At 39.1% G+C, this 19167-nt stretch overlaps 1 protein-coding gene across 9 annotated transcripts in view; it reads left to right on the forward strand.

The window, feature by feature from the left end:
• MCTP1 (multiple C2 and transmembrane domain containing 1) overlaps positions 1-19167 on the forward strand; it is a 305483-nt gene that overhangs the window by 94652 nt on the left and 191664 nt on the right. For 6 of the 9 annotated variants that reach the window (XM_054055211.1, XM_054055214.1, XM_054055209.1 and 3 more), the window contains exon 2: positions 18424-18538. In XM_054055211.1, coding sequence (XP_053911186.1) covers positions 18424-18538 — 115 coding nt within the window. Of the gene's footprint in view, positions 1-1423; positions 1614-2581; positions 2703-10570; positions 10596-18423; positions 18539-19167 lie in introns of those variants that run through there. The other 3 variants (XM_054055216.1, XM_054055215.1, XM_054055217.1) reach the window with 3 other exon arrangements.

Here is a 19167-nt window from a genome sequence, read left to right on the forward strand (position 1 = left end):
GGAGAATGCCATAAATGTATTTAAGTCCAGTATTTTGAAGTGATCTCCACCACTTTGAAGAGGTAAATGAAGCCAAAACTAATAAAAAGGTAGAACACTCTGACCAAGTCTGATGTGCAAGTTGGCTACTATGTGATATGAGAAAATGAATTGCAGCAAACTCTTCTTCTTTGTAGCAAGGCGATGTTGAGGGAAGAATCTGGAGTTCTTAACAGTGATAAATTAAGCCAATAATGGTATCCATTAAATCAGTTATTTCCATCTTTAAAATATGACTTCATGAGAAAAATGCTTTGCCTACTTGGCTGCAGACTGCTCTGAGCTTTTTGATTATCCATGATGATTAAAGGTAGTGTTTCAAAATTGCACCACTGGATTTAAATCTAGACTTGAATATTACTAAGTGAAGTAGACTAAGCTGAGAGAGGCTCCTGAGCATCGAGGAGCAACCTTGTGCAATGGAGAGATCTAGAAAGAAGGAATCCATGTTGCTAATTGGTGCTCATTTCTCCTCACCTGTGGAATACTATGTTTACTGCAGAGAAACCTAACACCAGAAAACCAAGAGCCTGTAGATCATCATCAGCGTGATACAGAAGTATGTTAAAGAAACAGATATGACTACAAAATGTGAAAGACCTATAGAGATCTTAAGGGGATCCTTTTCTCTTTCTGTGTTCAAGATTCAAGCTCAATTAAAGCAGTTTTTTCTTTTCTAAATAATTAATAAATTATTTAATAAATATAATTCAATAAAAATAAATATAATACATTAATAAAAAATCAAATATCTTACTAAAGGCATGTAAGTCTGGAGAGGTTCTGATGCCCACAAATAGCAATGTGCATCCAGTTGTAGAATACTTAGTTATAACTGAATGCACATTGAAAATCAGTTGAATAAAATCTACATTTTTATTGCTTTCTTTTCATCTGAATTTATTCTTCTTCAGCCTCTGATATTTCTATGGTCGAGAAGTAATTTTTCTGAAATTTTATGAGATTAATATCAGATGATGTCTGAATACTGCTTTTAAATCTCAAACTATCTTTGAAATTCATATTCTAGGATAGAAAGTACGCATTCTCTTTTCTTTTCATGGAATACTTGTATATGTATTTATTAAAATAAGCATTTAAGTTTCGTATATCTCTGCTCACATTATTACTTGGAAAAAAAGTCAGCGTAGGGTTGTTCTATAGCTTAGTGTTCACCAGCTGAGCTTTGGTATTTATTTCACACCAATATTTAATAAATAAACCACAGTACCCTTCAGTTTGCACTAGCATCTGCAGAGAGGGAGGGAGGAGGAAGCAGCTTTCACTGAAGATGTGGAGATAGTTGAGTCATTTCCTCTGAATGTGTACTGAAACACACTCACATATTAGGACTTCTCTTTACTTTCGTTCTGAGTGGCTGCAGTTCAGAGCAGCAGCCAAGTGGTATTTGCACAGAGCTGTTGCTACCGGTGGGAGGTGAACAGCGTTACCGAGCAGCTGTCAGCTCTGGTTCAGATTTGCAGGTGTCTTCGTGAAGCAAAAGGTGTTTTACTTGCTCCTGTGATACTGTTTTAGATAGGTGAAAGCTGGAGGAACTTCTCAATTCAGACCTGGTAAGACTAGAATTTAGTTTTTAATAAGATCTAATGTGCTCTGATATTGTGTTATATGCACCCTGCTTTAAAATGTAGGTAATTTAAAACTGTCGAAAGTAACTTAATGTTTTCTTTTGATGAGACTGCATGACCTGAGGGACTAGTACAGACCAAGAAAAAGTGTTGCTTCAGTTCAAAGTACACAAAATCACACAGAGGGAAGCATCCTCATGGGCAGAGAGATGTCTGTGTTAGTGTGGGATACAGGAGATGCTCTGAATCCTCACTGCTGTCATTCTTTTGCTGAATTCTCCATGTTATCAGGACAATTGGTTTATTTAATTACTTAGGGATTTGGGTTTGAGGCTTGTTCTTCCTATTAAATTGCTCTCAGATATCTGCTTTCTGCTTAGCCTTTTGTGGGTATTTACGGATTTTGAGGCTGTAACATACTTAGTAACGTCTGAACATATCTAAATATCTTGGCAGCACATGGCTAGGTAGATCCAGCTTTGACTATGAAAGTTGGAATCTGGTTATTAAAACGTTTTTGTGATTTGTATTTAGCAAAGCAATGTTAACGCTCATCATGTTGAACTATGAGTGCAACAAGCACTAAGGAAGTTCCTCTTAGAAGCAGTTTGTTGTTTTTTTACTGTCAACGGAAGTATCACTATGTTTGCTTTAAAATTAATTAAAAATCACTCAAATGCCATCTTCTGATAGTTATATTTCCCAAAATTTACAATTGAAATTTGCCATATAATTGAAATACAAAACTACTTTTAAACCACGAAAGATACTTACACCGTATATATATACCATTGACTATGATTAATAATATGGAAAAATAAATTAAAATATTTCAGTATAAATTTCTGTTGTGAAAACACATGAATTTTTAAATATAATGACTAAGGATTTTTTTCTGAAGAAATTATATATGTGGTGAATATATATTGGCTTCAGTTATTTATCTTGTTTAGAAATGGAGACAGCTAATTGTTCCCTGATCATCTTTGATGACACCTGTCTCTAGTTCCCAGTGGAGTTGTCCTTCACGTGCCACATTTGACATAGCTTGCAGTGCGATTCTGCACTCTTCAGGTGAGTGAGAGGATCTTTGTTCCTGATATTGCAGTTTCTTTAGAGATGATAGATCTTTCAGCTGTCAGAATTTGGCATAGCTCTACATCTGTCCAAGACTATGTCTTGGAAAAGATAGGAAAAGGATATACAAACATAAGTTTCATTTTTCACAGTTTCATCATTTTAGGAATTTAAGGGTTATTTTGAACAGAAAAAAAAAGTATGTGGTTTTCGTATTTTCAGTGCATTTTCATCCCCTTCGAGGAAGCTTTTATTTACATGTTTGCTTTATGAGTGCAGCATGTGTTTATGAGTGCGAGTGCATTCTTGCAAAAATGTAATCAGAGAGCCTGTGTAACTTCCAATAATCTTCCTAAAACCAAAACAGCATGGGAGTGCTTGTTCTGTTTGCTTGTCCTGGAAACTGAATAATTCTGCATGGGTGAAAGTCAGATCTAATTCTCTTCACTACGATTTTCATTTATACTGCTTAAAGAAGCATTTTTTTTTCATTTTTGAAGAAGATTATACTTGAAATGTGTGCAGGTAAATGTCTCTTAAAGGCAGCAACTTCATGTTTATAATTACAGACAATATTGTAGTCACATACAATGTCTTGCTGTACCTTTGAAAAGAATACATTTCTTCACAGAAAAAGACTGGAATGTGCAGGAGAAAGGTTTAAGTTACAACATAGGTGAGAAGAACATTGTAAGTGCAAGGCATATACATATGCACACACACATACGCATATATATAAGCTTGTTTTGAAGTGTTCAGGGTCTACATGTATCTTGGATGTACCCTGCTCTTCGCACGGTAGAGACAACAGCTGCTTTGAATGCCAACTGTAGCACTGCTGTACCAGTTCGAACAGAGGACACCTTCTTGGATAGGAAACTCTTCCTTATGCAGAGCAGTCCCAACTCTCTCAGCCTCTCAGCCTCTGACCACAAATGATCCAATCTCTGCATCATCTTTGTGACAAGTTGTTGGACTTGCTGCAGCATGTCTGTGTCTCTCGGAGCTGGCAGCCTCCCTTCTCCAGTTGTGACCTCACCAGCACTGAGCAGAAGTGGAAGAAGTGTTGATTGACCTCCTAAACCTGAAACTAAGCTGCTGAAAAAGGAGAAGGGGGCATGAAAACCCCCTTTTAATTAACTTTTTCTAGTATTTTGTTTTGCACTTGAAATAAATGGGGTAGTGTTAGTCTCTAACAAGGTTATCAAGGACCCATACACATTTAGTCTATATTTTAAATTGCTTTTTTGTTAGAGGTGATAATTTTGTAAACAGCTGTAGGAAATCCTGGCATCTAAATACAGAGACCAGTAATCTGCTCAATGTCCCATGGGATAAGATAAGCTGCTGGTAACTTTTTGCACAAGAAAATTGAATAATCTGATAATAAAGTTTTCCCTGGGAAAAAATTGTTAAAGTTTGTTATTTAGTGATTAATGACAAGTGGTATCCTCCTTTCTAATCTTGTCTCCAGAACAAAGAGTAGACCTTTCTTGTGACTGTAAGTTTTCCTTATAAGTAATTCTTCTTAATTTCCCTCTAAAATAGAAATGGATGAAGGGGACAGGGAAGGAAATGAGATTAGGGAGAAGGATGCTGCAACAAATTTCATCAGTAGAAGGGTGCTGCAACAAATTTCGTCAGGCTTGACCAAATTTCCTTGAGTTTCCAAGTAATTCCCATTCTGTTTAACAATCCTCCTTGAGGGGAAGTGGGGAAAACCAGAGATGCTCACACAGCTAGGTCAAATAAAGTAATGATGCAAAGAAGAGGTCTCCTCTGGGAGCCCTTTTACATCAGCTCTAATTATCTGGGAATATCCATGGGATTTCTAGCAGGCTGTCTGCATGTGGAAGAAAATCTATTGTGTCTGGGTATGTGCCAACCCACTTGGATTCAAGAACTTTCCAGTCAGCAGCAATGCATGGCGCAAACCTGGAGCTGCCACCTCCAACATTGATGCTTTAGGAGGAACAACTCCTCGGAAAGCCAGTTCCTTCTCCAGCTGCCGCTTGAGACAGAGCACTTCATCCGTCCAAGTCTTCACACTCACCTGTCGTTAAAAACTGGTACTTAACAGTCAGTTGATTCAATTATTTCTTTATTGTATATTTTACATTTTCAAATTGGCATTAGGCTTCTGTCGTGTGATTCACTGTGACAGAAAGGCAAGAGGTGAATTTCCTTGCTATCTGATGGGATGTCAGTGTACCTGTGGTGGGATAGCAGGTCCCCTGCCTGCAGCTGAGGCCTCAGATGGAAGACATCAACCAAGGCCACCGGTCAACAGTTAAGTCAAATTTATGGCAGGAATTTTTGTTTTGGAGAAGAGGTGTCTGTCATTCCAATTTCCCCTGGGACCCTCACCAGGTGCTGTTTATTGCTCCCCTGGTGCTGGCAGTGGCTGGGCAGGGGCTGTGCCTGTGCAGTGGTAAGATGAAGTCCTCTAACATTCACGTGTTCTTCCAGTGATGATCAATAATCACATAACTTTATGTGCATCGCAAAAGTGGGGAAAGTAAAGAACAAGCACTGAAAGGAAGGACTTGTTTTCCTGTCACCAGTGTGATAGTGGTTCTGCTGAGCAGGATGGCTTGAGGGGTCTGGGGACTTGTGTGGATCCACTTCAGCGGAGCTGGACTGTTGAGTGATGGATCTGTCTAAAGAGTTGAACTGATGGGAATGATTATTCCAATGGTGCTGACCGTACAGATATTTCCAGCTTGATTTTCTGGTATCATCCATCCATATTTACCTTGTCTGGTTGTCATGATGCTGTTTTTGTGGGTGCTCACATATTATTGAGCTCACAATGATGCAGCCTCATACACCCACTAAGAACCTGTTTGGTCCAAGACTGTGGCCTGTCCACCCTTTTCAATAAATGACATTCTCTTGGATCATGTTTAACTGAAGAACTGTTGTACAGCTAGAAGAGAACTTGCATCAGCCTGCCAAAGAGGCAGCTTGCCCGTAGCCTGAGCAGGGGCCATTCTGATGGAATTTCCTGCGGACTCCAGAAAACTCGGGGAGGGTTGATATCCAGCCTCCAATTAACAGCCTCCAGAAAAATACCAAAAGCTAGGCATCAGTTCCTTGCTAGAAGCTTGGGCATTGTAACATATACCTTAATAAAACTTTTAGAAGAAGAACCTACCACTGGAAATTACCAAAAGAAAAGAAGTAAAGAATTTTGAGGGAAAATGCCGTACATTTGCTACTGTCTTCGTTATTGCTTCACCTGTCAGCAGACAGGCATACTGTTGGAAAGCTGACAGCATTTGTTTCATTTTCTTTGGACTTTCATTAGTTATTTATGACAGTAAGGATTTATTATGGAGCTGGGAGTTCTCTTGTCACTCTGATACTTGGCAGAGATGCACTGAGCACTGCCCATGGGAAAATGCTTCACCTGGCATTTGGTGATACCAGCTCCTACATTGATGTGTGCACTGACGGAGACTTGTGCTCTGTAATGAGTACCACTGCTTGTCAGGGGTTCATTCCCACCTGGGAATCAGTACAGCTTCAGTAAGTGGTATTTGCCTGTTCTGCCTGCAAAGATATTTCTCTAATCTAATATATGATAAACCAGTTTGACATTCAAATGGATACTTCAGGGGACTGGTATGCTCCAGTCCCTGTTTTCACAGGATTTCAGGACTTTTCTGAGAACCTCTGAGCAGATTTCTTTCTCACTTTTTTTCATCTTACATCAGCCAGAGCTAAAATGTGAACAGTGTGTCAGGTCTCTGAAACATAGGCTTGAATTGTTCGTGCAATGCTATGAGTAATTGAGAAGGCTATGAGTGCACTGATCCAGTGCAGGGTGTCCCTGCCCATGCCAGGGGAGTTGGAACTGGGTGATCTTTAAGGTCACTTCCAACCCAAACCACTCCATGGTTCTATGAATTTCTGTGTTGGGTATGGACCAGGCAGCCAGGTTTTGCTGTTAGAAGACTGGGCCTCCTCCTGTTCCCCAACTCAAAAGCAAACTGTATTACACCTCACAGTTCATTTCTTTCCTGGGAATGGTGTGTATTGGGTTAATGAATAGTAGATCTACAGTAATGCTTCCTAGCTGGTTACGATATCTGATATCTTTTCTTTCACTACCTTTGTGTCCACCCTGGAACTTGTGGTTTCTGCCATCTCCAACTACTTCTTGGGACCACAGAATGATAATATTAACTGGCTGCCATCCCTGGGGCCCCCATGAAGATCTGGAAAGGGCTGAGCACTCAAGTCATGCTTGTGATTGTGAAAATGTTCACCTTAGTGAAGAACTGTGGTCTTGTGTTGTGGGACCATGATCTCATATTTCAGCTTCAGCTGTCAGTCTCAATGTGGAGTTCTGCATTGTTGGTCATCAGTAATGCAATACTTTGCTACAACATACTTGTCCATTGCTTGACCTTCTCTCTCCAGAAAACATCCATTAATGTTCTTCTATACTTACACAGGTTTTAGGCCCGTCAGGCCAAGGAGAAAGTATCTCAAAGTACCATGCAATGGCTCTAGGCTTTGCTGTGGGATGGAAGAAAGCCCAATGACTTCAATAATGGCTTCTTTCTGACCATTAAACCTAATCATATTAGACATCTTTCCAATATGAGAGACCTACATTTTGTCATGGTCAGAATTGGAAACCTTGAATTACTCCTTAACTGGCACCTTGCAGGTGGGCTGATGTTCTTATCCTCCAAGATGCTCAAATACGGGCATTTGGATATCTGCTGGATAGATGACTGCAGATAATGTACGTGTGGTCATTGCTTTGCCTCTCATTCTTGTATGAAAGGTTAGGCAAAGGGTGTCTGGGTTAAGGAACTTGAATGAAGCATTTAATCACTGTAAAGCTGTTGAGGGGGGGAGTAGAAAAATAACATGCACAGATATGTTGAAAGCAATCTTTTACACATTTATGCGCTTATGAAAAACAAAGATTGCACAGTTAGTACTTTACTGTCCTCATTGCAAGTTGATCTTTTTCTTAGCAGATCCATATTTACCACTAGATATTGCACTACTTATACTGGATTTTTATTTAAATATTTCAGGATGTACCAGTTTAACTGTGTTGGTAGGAAGCATTTCTGCGACCAGCTGGTATGAAGACCATTAAAAATCATACAAAAAAAGTGCATTTAAAGGAACAGGAACAGTTAGACACTCTTGACCTTGTTTAGAGACTTTGAGACCTTCAATAACTGAGAATTGCGCTCTGCGGTTTTGTATAAATTTCACCTGAATATGGGTTAAGATTAATGTAATATCCAGTTTTTGGAAGCATTTTCTTCAGATCAGACCAAAGGAATCTTGATGATAATTGCTGCCTGCAAGTGCTCTTTCCCCATTCAGCTGAAGTCCCCTGTGAGTAATCATACAATACTCTCGAAACATCATATGGCCTTCAGCACCATTACTAGCTCCCACTGGAGCAAGGAAAGATACTTCCGGGAAGGTACTTTTGGTGCATTCCAGTAGTACTCGTTTAACTGCAGAAGATTTATACTGGGAACATGTTAAAACCAGTTCTTCCTGGTGTGTTTCTTGCTTTTGAAAAGTTATTTCTGGATGCCAGAAAAGGATATTTTTTTTCTTGTGCTTTAATAGATACCAGGTATCTAAACCCCAGGTATGCAGCCATGAATAAGTTATTTTTCTCTTAATGTATTTTTCTGGGATAGATAAATAAGCATCTGATTTTTGTGGGCTGTAAAGGCAAAGCTATTCATATGAGTATTTGGAAAATGTTTCTTTTCAATAGACATGAAGCTTCTATTTGTACTGGATGCTGTAAACATGTTGTGGGTAAAGTTGGTTTTTGTTGTTATTTTTCTGAAATAATGGTTTGCAATGTCAATTTTCATACAAATTGAAGCTTAAGATGTGGAGGGATAGAGGGTCAGTGGTCTCGTCTCTTTGATTCTGTTCAGATGTGTGTGCATTTGTGTACATATTTGCAGGGTTGGTGCTGCTGCTGTTGCAGTTTGCTGCCAAACAGCTGGAAGAGCCAATTAGAAGTGTGGATATCTTTGGCAGAAGATAGTTTTGTTTTCTTTTATTTTAAACAGAGTAGAACGTTTCCTCATTTTATATTGCAAGATATTTTTGAAGAGATAGCATTACGAAAACCCTCGCTTTTGTGCTAATCTGCAGTTTTAATTAGCTACACTGAATGCATGAAATGCATTGATTGATCATAGAATCATGGAATGGTTTGGGTTAGAAGGGACCTTAAAGTCCATCCAGTTCCACCCCTCTGCCATGGGCAGGGACACTTTCCACTGAATTAGGGGCTCAAAGCCCCATCCAACCTGACCTCGAACACCTTCAGGGATGGGGCAGCCACCACTGCTCTGGACAACCTGGGCCAGAGCCTCTCTACCCTGACAAGAAAACATTTCTTCCTAAAATCAATATCACCTCTTCCAGCTCAAAACCATTCCCTCTCACCCTGTCCCTGTGCTCCCTGGTCAAGAGCCCCTCCCAACATTTCCTGGAGCCCTTTTCAGTACTGGAAGCTGCTTTAAGATCTCCTCAGAAACTTCTCTTCTCCAGGCTGAACAACTCCAACTGTCTCAGGCTGACATGCTGTTTAAATCAGCTGTCAAATCAGAAGTACATTGATTTATCTAACATATCCTGCTTAATTTATTCCTGATCTCCTCTGTGATGTTATTCAGAAGGGAACTGTAGACAACTCATTCTTCCCATCATCTTCAGGAAGCAGCTTCTCCTGAAAAGCCATTCCAAGTTTAGGGAATCCTTTATCGTGCTGCAAAGGATGGCACAACTGATGGTGAGCACACAGGGGCTCCTCCACATCAGCCTTCACCATGAGAGCTGAGGGAGGAGAACCTGCTCTGGATGTGCTGTTTCCTGGCTTATTGAAAAAGCCTTGTCAGAGAAAACAGAGCTAAAAAATTATTCCAGTGCAAACTGACAAGTTAGAACAAATCACTTTATTCAGAGACTAAATTCTAAGTGTTAAACCCACTGAATTTTTAGCAAAAGCATGTTGATAAAAGCAATATCTGGGCAAAAATAAGTGATTTTTAAAGATATTTTTAAATATTGATATTTCTGTACTTACATCTTGATCAAACTGTAATTACAAATTCATAACTCAAGAGATGAAGTACCAGATATAGCTGTTTTAAGCTTATGTCTTCTACAAAAGAATTTTTTATCTATAGTAGATTAAAAAGCTCTGAATATATCAAAGCAATAGCAGATGTGGAGAAACAAAGTGGTAAAATGTATTTGGACTTTCAAAAAAAATTGTTACATGTTCTAAGGATGAAAAGAAGGCTAAGAGTTTGAAAATGCAGCAAAGAATTATCCGTCTTTTGTTATATGTGAAACAAAGACCTTCCTTGGAAAACTCGCAGTCTAAATCCCCATGCTTAGAGTTTGTTGTATACAGATGAACTGTTTTGTCTGTAAGAAACACTGATGACCCTGGAAGGATTTGGCATAATCACAGCTGTTGCTTTTCACAGAAGAGACCAGAGACCAGACAAGAGCTTTTAATTTATGATGTAGTAAGGTAGGTTAGTAACATATAGGAGGAGGATGGGGAGACAAGATGGAGTGCAGCAAAAATGGGAAGGAAGCTGTGGATGCGCTATTCAAGAAAGAATTTATAATCTTGATAGAGAAGTGATTATATGTTCTTATCTTCTGTTTGCTTTACTAACTTAGTCTCTACAAGTGATGCTGTAGTAATATTTTATAGTAGATTCAAATAAGTCGCAGCTAACTGAGTTTTACATCCCCAAAACAGAATATGGAAACAGGAAGAAGGAGGAACAACTGGTGGAATCTCTTCTGATTGCTTTGTCAATATTGATATTTGTTTGGTTGCCTTTGCTGCCAGACAGGGTTAGTGTTTCAACTGAAGCAAATTATTTGAAGTATACTTCTCTTTCATTATTACTTCTGCATCATATATGCATTTTCAAAAGGAAATATAGCAAGCAGCAGAAAGTAATCCATTTGATACTGAAAATGAACATTTGCTTGTAGTTGCTTTCAAATAAAATAAAAGAACTATAATTCGTACAGATGTCATCAAAAAAAAAAATCCCGTTATTCAGCAGACATAAGTGATCACTACTGCTCTTTGATTCTTTAATTTTCTTTAATAAGCAGATTAAATCTGTCTTTTAACCATAATAAAAAGCTCAGGAAAGAGGCTGAATCTTGTAGTCACTCATGACTTAGCTTCCCACTGTGTATTTCCTGACAATATGAGCTAGATTGGTTTATGTGTGCATACACCATATATAAAAATGTGTCTGTATGTCATTAATACTAGCTTTGACAATTCCTTTATTCTGCAGAAATCCTCGTCAATTCATAGTTCCTTGTAATTGAGACATTTCAAACTGGCACGCATGCATTGCTGCCACTATGTGATAAAGAGCACAAACACAAAATTAAACTTTTGCAGTTTGTCAGTGCATTTTATTGAACTCAAAATTTTCATAACAGTCATTGAGGCTTTTAGCATTCGTTATGAATACTCATGTCTTGTCTATGGGAGCTACTTGCTATATAACAGTCTTTAACGAAGAACCACTTACATGGTTAATCAAAAAGCTTATTATATAGTACATATAAAATGCATGTTTATAACAGTATTTTACATCCCTGAATGTTACTTTACATTGATATTGAAAAGGATTCACATTGGTCTCCACCCCTGGAGGTGTTCAAAAAACATGTAAACATGGCATGTAGGGACATGGTCTACTAGGCAGATGGGAGTTGGGCTAGTGGTTGGACTGGGTGAGCTTAGAGAGCTTTTCAAACCTCAATGATTCTGTGGTTCTATGATAGTCTGATTCTATGCTCCTATCTTTTTGTTTATGGAATAAGGAAAACAGAATGATATGAAGCAAGCTGTGTAAGTGTTTTTACTCAGAGTTTCTTTTGTTCTTCCTGAGTTGCAATAAACCAGAAGGTCAGCATGCAAAGTGCTGTGTTGAATGCAACCATCATAACTTTTAGGTTAGATAAGTAAATACTTTCAGCAAAAACTACTTGTCACTTTGTTGTTGTAACTTTGAGGTGTAGTTAGCTTTATTTAGATGCACCAACAGAGATTTGACAGCCGCTTGGATATTCAGAACTTCCACATTCCTTGCAAGCGTTTCCAAAACATGAAGCTTTGACAGATGAAAATGATCAGAAGAAATCAATTTGAGACAGGCAATAAACAGAGTGGAAAATACGGCTTATGCAATATTGAAGACACAGCTATGTTACTCCAAACTTTTGGATGGTTTTTTTTCTGTTTGAAAGCTGGTAGTATTTCATGCTATGCCATGAACCCTTGACAGTTAATGTTTTGCTGCTTCCTCCTTGCAGGACACTTTGATTTATTTCAATCTGTTGCATGCTCCTATGAAAGGAACACTGTTTATTTCATTATCCCAACAACGACCTGGGCACGGAGAGTATTGGTGTATCCAGATCTGCAGCTTCTCTTGTCACTCCTTTTATACAACTCTTATTACATTTCCCTTTTCCTTTATATGCTGAAGGAAGTGATGATGATGTCTTTGTTTTAAGCTAGAAAAAAATATGTGGGTTTTTGCTTATCTGACCTGTGTGTTCTGGTGGAATATTGAAACAGAACAGCAAATCAATAGAGTTGCTACCTGTTCCTTAAATGACTCAGGCAAGGATTTTACTTTGACCAAGGATTTTACTTTGACCTGGTCCATATGCCTTTCCAAAATATACCTTTAAGCACAGGAAAATATTAGGGTACTGGGGTTTTTTAGCTGTATTGCTAAAGAATCTTTATTTTCCTTTTTGAAGTAGGAGGGCACTATAGGTGTAGATTATTTTTTCTTGTAACTGCTAAATGTTATCCATTTTGGCATTGAACAAACTTTTCCAAATTACAGGGTCTGTTACTCTGAAGTGCCAATTGTTTTCTGCAGCAGAGAGTTCCCTTAATCTATTACATACCCTGAACTGCTGGCACAAAATCATGCCAGTATATGTCATTGTAGGAGAGCAGTAAAGCCATTGATTTCTTGGGTTGGTTTAGCTGATTATCTTTTAGAAGTACTAAGAGCTTTAAAGGAAAACTTCAGTACTTGTGGTGACTTAAAAAGGAGACAGTTTTAAGTGGTAAAAATTGCTTTAATGTTCAGGGTCCTAGTCAGGGACAAAGCAAAGATTTATCCTGAAACTATGTGATGTAATTTGAAAGAAGATAGCACAAATGATGTCACTGACTCTTACATTTAGCCATAAATTGCTAGTGTGACTCAACAGGTTCACTCCTGAATTCAGAGTGCTTAGTGACCAAAATCGGATTCACTGTCATTTTGTTTCACAAAATGTTTGTTTTTAACAAGTGGTGGAAAATTATATTCTGAAACACTTCAAGGGGCTGGAGCGCGTGCAGAGAAGGGGAATGGAGCAGAGGAAGGGTCCGGAGCCCAGGTGTTCTGGGAGCAGCTGAGGGACCTGGGGTCAATTAGCCTGGAGAAGAGGAGGCTGAGGGGAGACCTCACCACTCTCTGAAGCTCCCTGAAAGAAAGTTGTGGTAAGATGGGTGCTGGTCTCTTCAATCAAGTAACAAGCAATAGCATGAGAGGAAATGGCCTCAAGTTGTGTCAGGGGAGGTATGGATAGGATACTGGGAAAAATTCCATTAATGACAGAGTGGTGAAGCCCTGGCAGAGGCTGCCTGGGACAGTGGTGGAATCTCCAACCCTGGAGGGGATAAAAAAGCATGTGGCTGTGGCACTTAGAGACATAGTTCAGTCAGCAAGGTGGTGCTGGGCTGATGGTTGGGCTGGATGATCTTAGAGTTTTTTTCTAACCTTAATGATTCCATGATTCTATGACTCTATGATTCTATGATGTGGGAACGGTGCTGATTTTCACCATCCTGTCAGTTTAAGCTAGCATTGTTTTTCTTGCACACTGAGGCAGGTTCTGACTAGTGAACACATCATGCAGTGGAAACACTGGGTGTACAGAAACTGGGATAACTTTTTCTGCTGTTACTTATGTGCAGCTACTCCCATGAATCTACCCGTCAGCTCACTTGTAGTCCTCTACGTGCTTGACATTTGTTCAGCTGTAAAAATAGTTTGTTCATCTTCATTAAGCTGCTAAATCTGGAAGATGAAATGAAGTGTCTCTCATAGTGTGAACAGAGGTGGCAATCACTAAGGGTTTATCAGCGAACAGCTTCACGATGTAGCTGCAACCAGAGTATCCAGCTGCTCTTGAAATATTTTTAGAAAATTCAAATTATTTTTTCCTTATATACCACAGAAGTTTTAAAAAATCAAAACCTTTAATTACACTCTTGACAATAGTGTAGGCTTTGCGTCACCTTGAGTAGCAGAAACTCCTCATGGATGCTAGTCGCAGGCATCAGAAAGCTGATATTTTATCACTAAGATGCATACACTCTTCATGCTGGTTTTTTTGTGGCCTATCATGTGTCAGTGGCATGAAGTCTGGGCAAAGGCATATTCCTCCTCAAGTCCTCTTGGTCTTGTGCATCTCCAGAATGCCAGATGTCTCAGTCTATGTCTAAATACCAGAGCTTCTCTAACACTGAGCAAACCTGTTATTTCACATTGTTTGACTTTGTGCCATGAGTATGCTTCACACACACTCATGTCTGTGATTCTTGGGCTCAAAGTACAGTATGGAGTGTTTTCCAGTTAAATGTTATCCATTCTGCTGGTTTTTGTCATTGTTCTAATGGAGCATCCCAAGTCCATTGCGGACTTGCCTTACATACCCTCTAGCAGAAAAGGGTTCAGCTGACTTACAGCTAATGAATAATCAGCTGAATAACCGTTCTTGGGCTAACCTGGAACCAGGTTAAAAAAAACACTCTTATTTCTGCTTCCTGGGCTTTGTTGGAGATAGTATTCTTTCAGATTTCAAGTGAGTTTGTATAATCTGGAAATAGTTCTTGGTAAAACAGATGCATGAAGAAGGGGTGCTACTCATTTGTCATCAAAATTGTGGACTACGTGAGCTCTGTGTTTGACTGGGTTGGTTAGAGTGATGCGCTGTCTGGGCATGTTAGAGCATCCCCTGAGGTGTCACAAGTCAGAAGTTGCAGCTGCAGGTCCATTTCATTGCAGGCTGCTGGCAGCTTCTCCCGGATGTCTGCTGAAAGTGAAAGCAGCTTCTTTGTGCTCTCACCGTGGGTAAGAGAAGAGCCCATGGGAAGGGAGTTGTTATCTGTTAAACATAGGGTGCAAGGTGGGGTCTGGTCTGGTCACCCAGACTTCTGTTCCCACCTCTGCATCTCTTCAAGATTCTTCTTTGTCTTCTCTACTGAAATTCAGCCTTCAGTGCTTGTGTCAAATAATAATTTACCTTAAAACAGATTAATTTTGATTTTAGAGGAAATTGTAGTCCATTAATACAGTCGTAGTTGAGATAAAAGGATTATTGTGAAGTAAAACACCAACGAACCACTATTAGATGTTAATTCAAAGAAATTAAATCAGGTATTGCTTTCCCACAGGCTATTGTGCTGATGTGAAACAATGGTTAATTGCTGATTAATTGCTTTTACGGCCTGTAATCTCAAAGTAATTTCAATACCTCCTATATGCTGTAGACATTGAAAGTGAAGGCATGCCCTTGCTTCATCAGGCTTGGTATCATCATTCCACGCCACTGAAACAGCCAGTGGCTCAAAACAGCTTCTAGTTTATGATGATGGTTTTTGTTTTTGCTAGATACAGAGAACTTGTTTTCTTGACATTCTTAGTTGCAATGTGGAAGTTCAGAAAATGTGGTTTTGAAACTGTTCCAAATGCAGTCTTTCATGAATGCTCTCAGGTTTCTTGTGTAAGCATTCCTGACTTCAGTTTAGACCATGCAAAAGTGTTTCTTTGTTTTTTACTAGTTGCCATTCTAACTTTTGAAGTTGTTAATTAATAGTTTTAAGATGAACAAGGAGACATTTAGAAGAGATCTTAGGAAGAAATGTTCTCCTTTGAGGGTGGGGACGCCCTGGCCCAGGCTGGCCAGAGCAGTGGTGGCTGCCCCATCCCTGGGGGTGTTCAAAGCCAGGCTGAACAGGGCTTGGAGCCCCTGATCCAGCAGGAGGTGTCCCTGTCCATGGCAGGGGTTTGGAACTATATGGGCTTTAAGGCCCCTTCCAACACAAACCATTCCATGATTCTGTGAAAAAAAGGTGATTGAAAAATGATATATTGTTAGTTGCATTTGTTATGGCAGCCTCCGATTTTAATTATATCCTTCAAATTCCAAATACAAGTTATAATTTCTAATACTCAAGGATAATTGGCACCAACTAGCCTTTTATTTCATTTGTGTAACTCTTTAAGACCTCTGCTTGTTGCAGTGCTCACCTAAGAGTCCCTGTCCTCCTTCTGTAGCTCTCTGAAAAACTAATTAATAGAAATTTTTAAAAGAAAGTAAAATTGCATTGCAAGGAAAAAAAGGAAGGAAAAGAACTGAAAAGAAGATGAGGAAGGGAAAAGCAAGGAACAATATTTTAACATTAAAAATTAAAACAGTCATAAAATGAATTTTAACATAAAGCTCATGTTGTACCTCAGAGGGGAAGGAAGAGAAGGACACCATAAGGAAGAATTGGGGAGGAGCTGATATATGCTGGGAGTCATCGTGTTCCTTTTATGGCTGCAGGCTTTTGTAGAAGGGCAAGAAAGGGGAAGGGAGTTTTTTGTTGTTTATTTACTTCAGAGTACAAGTCTCTAGTTTTGTAATACCCTGGTGCATGCTGGAGTGTAGGATGAAGCTGAGGATCAGGTCAGTGTGAATTTTTTTCTGTCTGGCCGGGCACTGAGCATTGCAGGACTTAAGGGGAAATTCATTATTGACAGCCACACATCCTTCAATAGTCAAGACATTAAAAAGAAGAAAAAAAGGGCTGTTGAATGAGGTGTAGTCATTTAAAAGAGGTGATGGGTGCCTTCTGCACGAGTCCTGCAAGGTCTTTTGATAGTTCCAGGCATGCTGCAGGTGTCCTTTACAGGGACAAAACTAGAAGATAAATGTAGAGAGAGTTGAAGAATACAGCCCCACAAAATCAAAGCTGATCTAACAATTTTATCTGGTGTACACTTGTTTTGAATGGTTTTGTTGCTGTGGTAGCGATAAGGATGTCAGCACGTGGTTTGGCCTGTGTTGTAGGTGTTGCAGTGGAGGCAGATCTGCTGGGGCTCAGGGCTGTGACCCTGAAGTAACAAAGCAAACCATATGTTAAAATGCCATTATTTTGTGGCTTCCTTTGTGCTGTTATTTTAAAAAGGAAAGGGGTGTGATAGGAAGAGAGACAAGTTCCATGTTGAAGTTGTGTAGCACTCAGTTCATACATGGTCTTTGAGATAGTTCTATCATGCTGTTTGTCTTTTTCTTGCAGAGAAACCATAATCACATAATAAAATATTAATAGCTCTGATCTTAAAAGATCTGGCTCCAAGCATGACCATATGTAATCTTGGTGCTCCGCACATATAATATATGAAGCTCCTATATGTACTGTCAGTCTGTAATAGACAGAGTTGTTCTAGTTTTAAAATTAAATTTGGTGTTCCAAGAATGTGGTGTAATCACATGCTGCTGATAAATGAGTTAAAAACTATTTTCAAAAGCTTATGCATATCATAGAATCATAGAATCACAGAATCATAGAATCACAGAACAGTTTGGGTTGGAAAGGCCCTTAAAGCCCATCCTGTTCTACCCCCCTGCCATGGGCAGAGACACCTCCCACTGGATCAGGAGCTCAAAGCCCCATCCAACCTGGCTCTGAACACCTCCAGGAGTGGGACAGCCACGACTGCTCTGGCCAGTCTGGGGCAAGGGCTCTCAATGCTCACTGGAAAACATTTCTTCCTAAATTCTCATCTCAATCTCCCTTCTTTCAGCTGAAAACCATTCCCTTGGTTCTATCGACAAATATGTAGAGAAATGTCATTTCTCTCCTCTGTTATTTTGGGCAGAAATGTGGTTACCACTCATGCTTTCCAGAGTTCCTTTTATTCTCACTCCCTTTATTATTTTTTAAGATAGAGTTTATACAAATAACTAACTGCTCTAAGAATCCGACGTTTGCCCTGGCATATAGGCAAACTAAGAGGGCAGTATTACAGATTAAGAGCTGCATCTGCATATACTGTTTTTATGAATTTCTGCCTTCTAGTGTCCCCCCCTAACTCTGTGGAATAAAACATGGATCCTGCAGTACTCCAGTAGCTGGTAAAAACATAACTCAATGTGTGTTTATTCAGTACCTAGATTATTACTGCTGAATAAACACGGGGTAGTGATAAGGACAATTCCACGCTATACTGTAAAGTACAGCTCTGCTTTTTCTTACTTATTCTGCTCTACTGGACCAGAAGTGTATACGGATGTAATTGAAATTTAAGGTGGCCATAATAAATACAGCTATCAAAGACTTATTTTTCAAGCATCTTTTTAATTAATAAACTCAGCCATTAAGATAGCAACCAGTTTTGTTTGTTTTTTAAAAAGGATGCTTGTGAATTTTCATACAGATGACAGGAGCGGGTTCCTTGGTGTTGGGGTGTCAGGAGTGGGATAAAACTTTCTCTTGGTTCAACAGTATGGTGACACCAAAGAAAATTACACGTTACATGGAAGTTTCAGTAACATTAGCTGTTGCTCTTTTTCTTTTTCCCCACTCTAGAGAACAAATTCAGTTGGCACGAGTAATGCAGATTTTCCCTCTGGGGATCCCGGAATGTACCAGCTGGACATTACTCTAAGAAAAGGACAGAATTTAGCAGCACGAGATCGTGGAGGTAAGTGTGCTGCCTTATATTAGGGAAGGTACATGTCTGTTGGTTGAATTTATACAAAGGTATCAAAGTTACACTTAAAGTTTGAATTTTAATCATGCTGGTTAAACTCCGCTTAAAACAACGTAGAAGTTCTGACTCAAAAGCACAAAGTAAAATGAGCTAGAGCCAGCTAAACCTGCTTGAGAAATAAGATATGATAGAGAATAAGATATAAAAGACAAATAAGATATAAAAGAGAAATAAGAAATAAACCCGAGCAGAAATAAGATTTGGCTAATATTGTTTTAATTCTTCTGCAAGCTAATTTGCCTCTGTTTTTTGAATGTTTTCAATGGATAAAGGTGGTTTTTGAATGTTTCACACTAACAAAGGTGTGATAAATGTACTTTAATCATGTAGATTTGTGCTGTGTTTCTCACATAAATGCTGTCTGGCTGCTTATTTTACTCTTTGACTGCTTAAGTGATTAATACTGGAGCTGTATATAAAGACAACAGCAGTAAACCCCCTCTATTAGATGTATTAGATGAGTCCGTGTTTTACCTATTGGCCAACCTGCTTATCATGTACTGGCATTTTACAGTCTTCTCTTAGACACGTATCACGCACGTAATTCAGACATAGAGGAG

This window comes from Cuculus canorus, chromosome Z, assembly GCF_017976375.1.
Source record: "Cuculus canorus isolate bCucCan1 chromosome Z, bCucCan1.pri, whole genome shotgun sequence".
Taxonomy (NCBI): domain Eukaryota; kingdom Metazoa; phylum Chordata; class Aves; order Cuculiformes; family Cuculidae; genus Cuculus; species Cuculus canorus.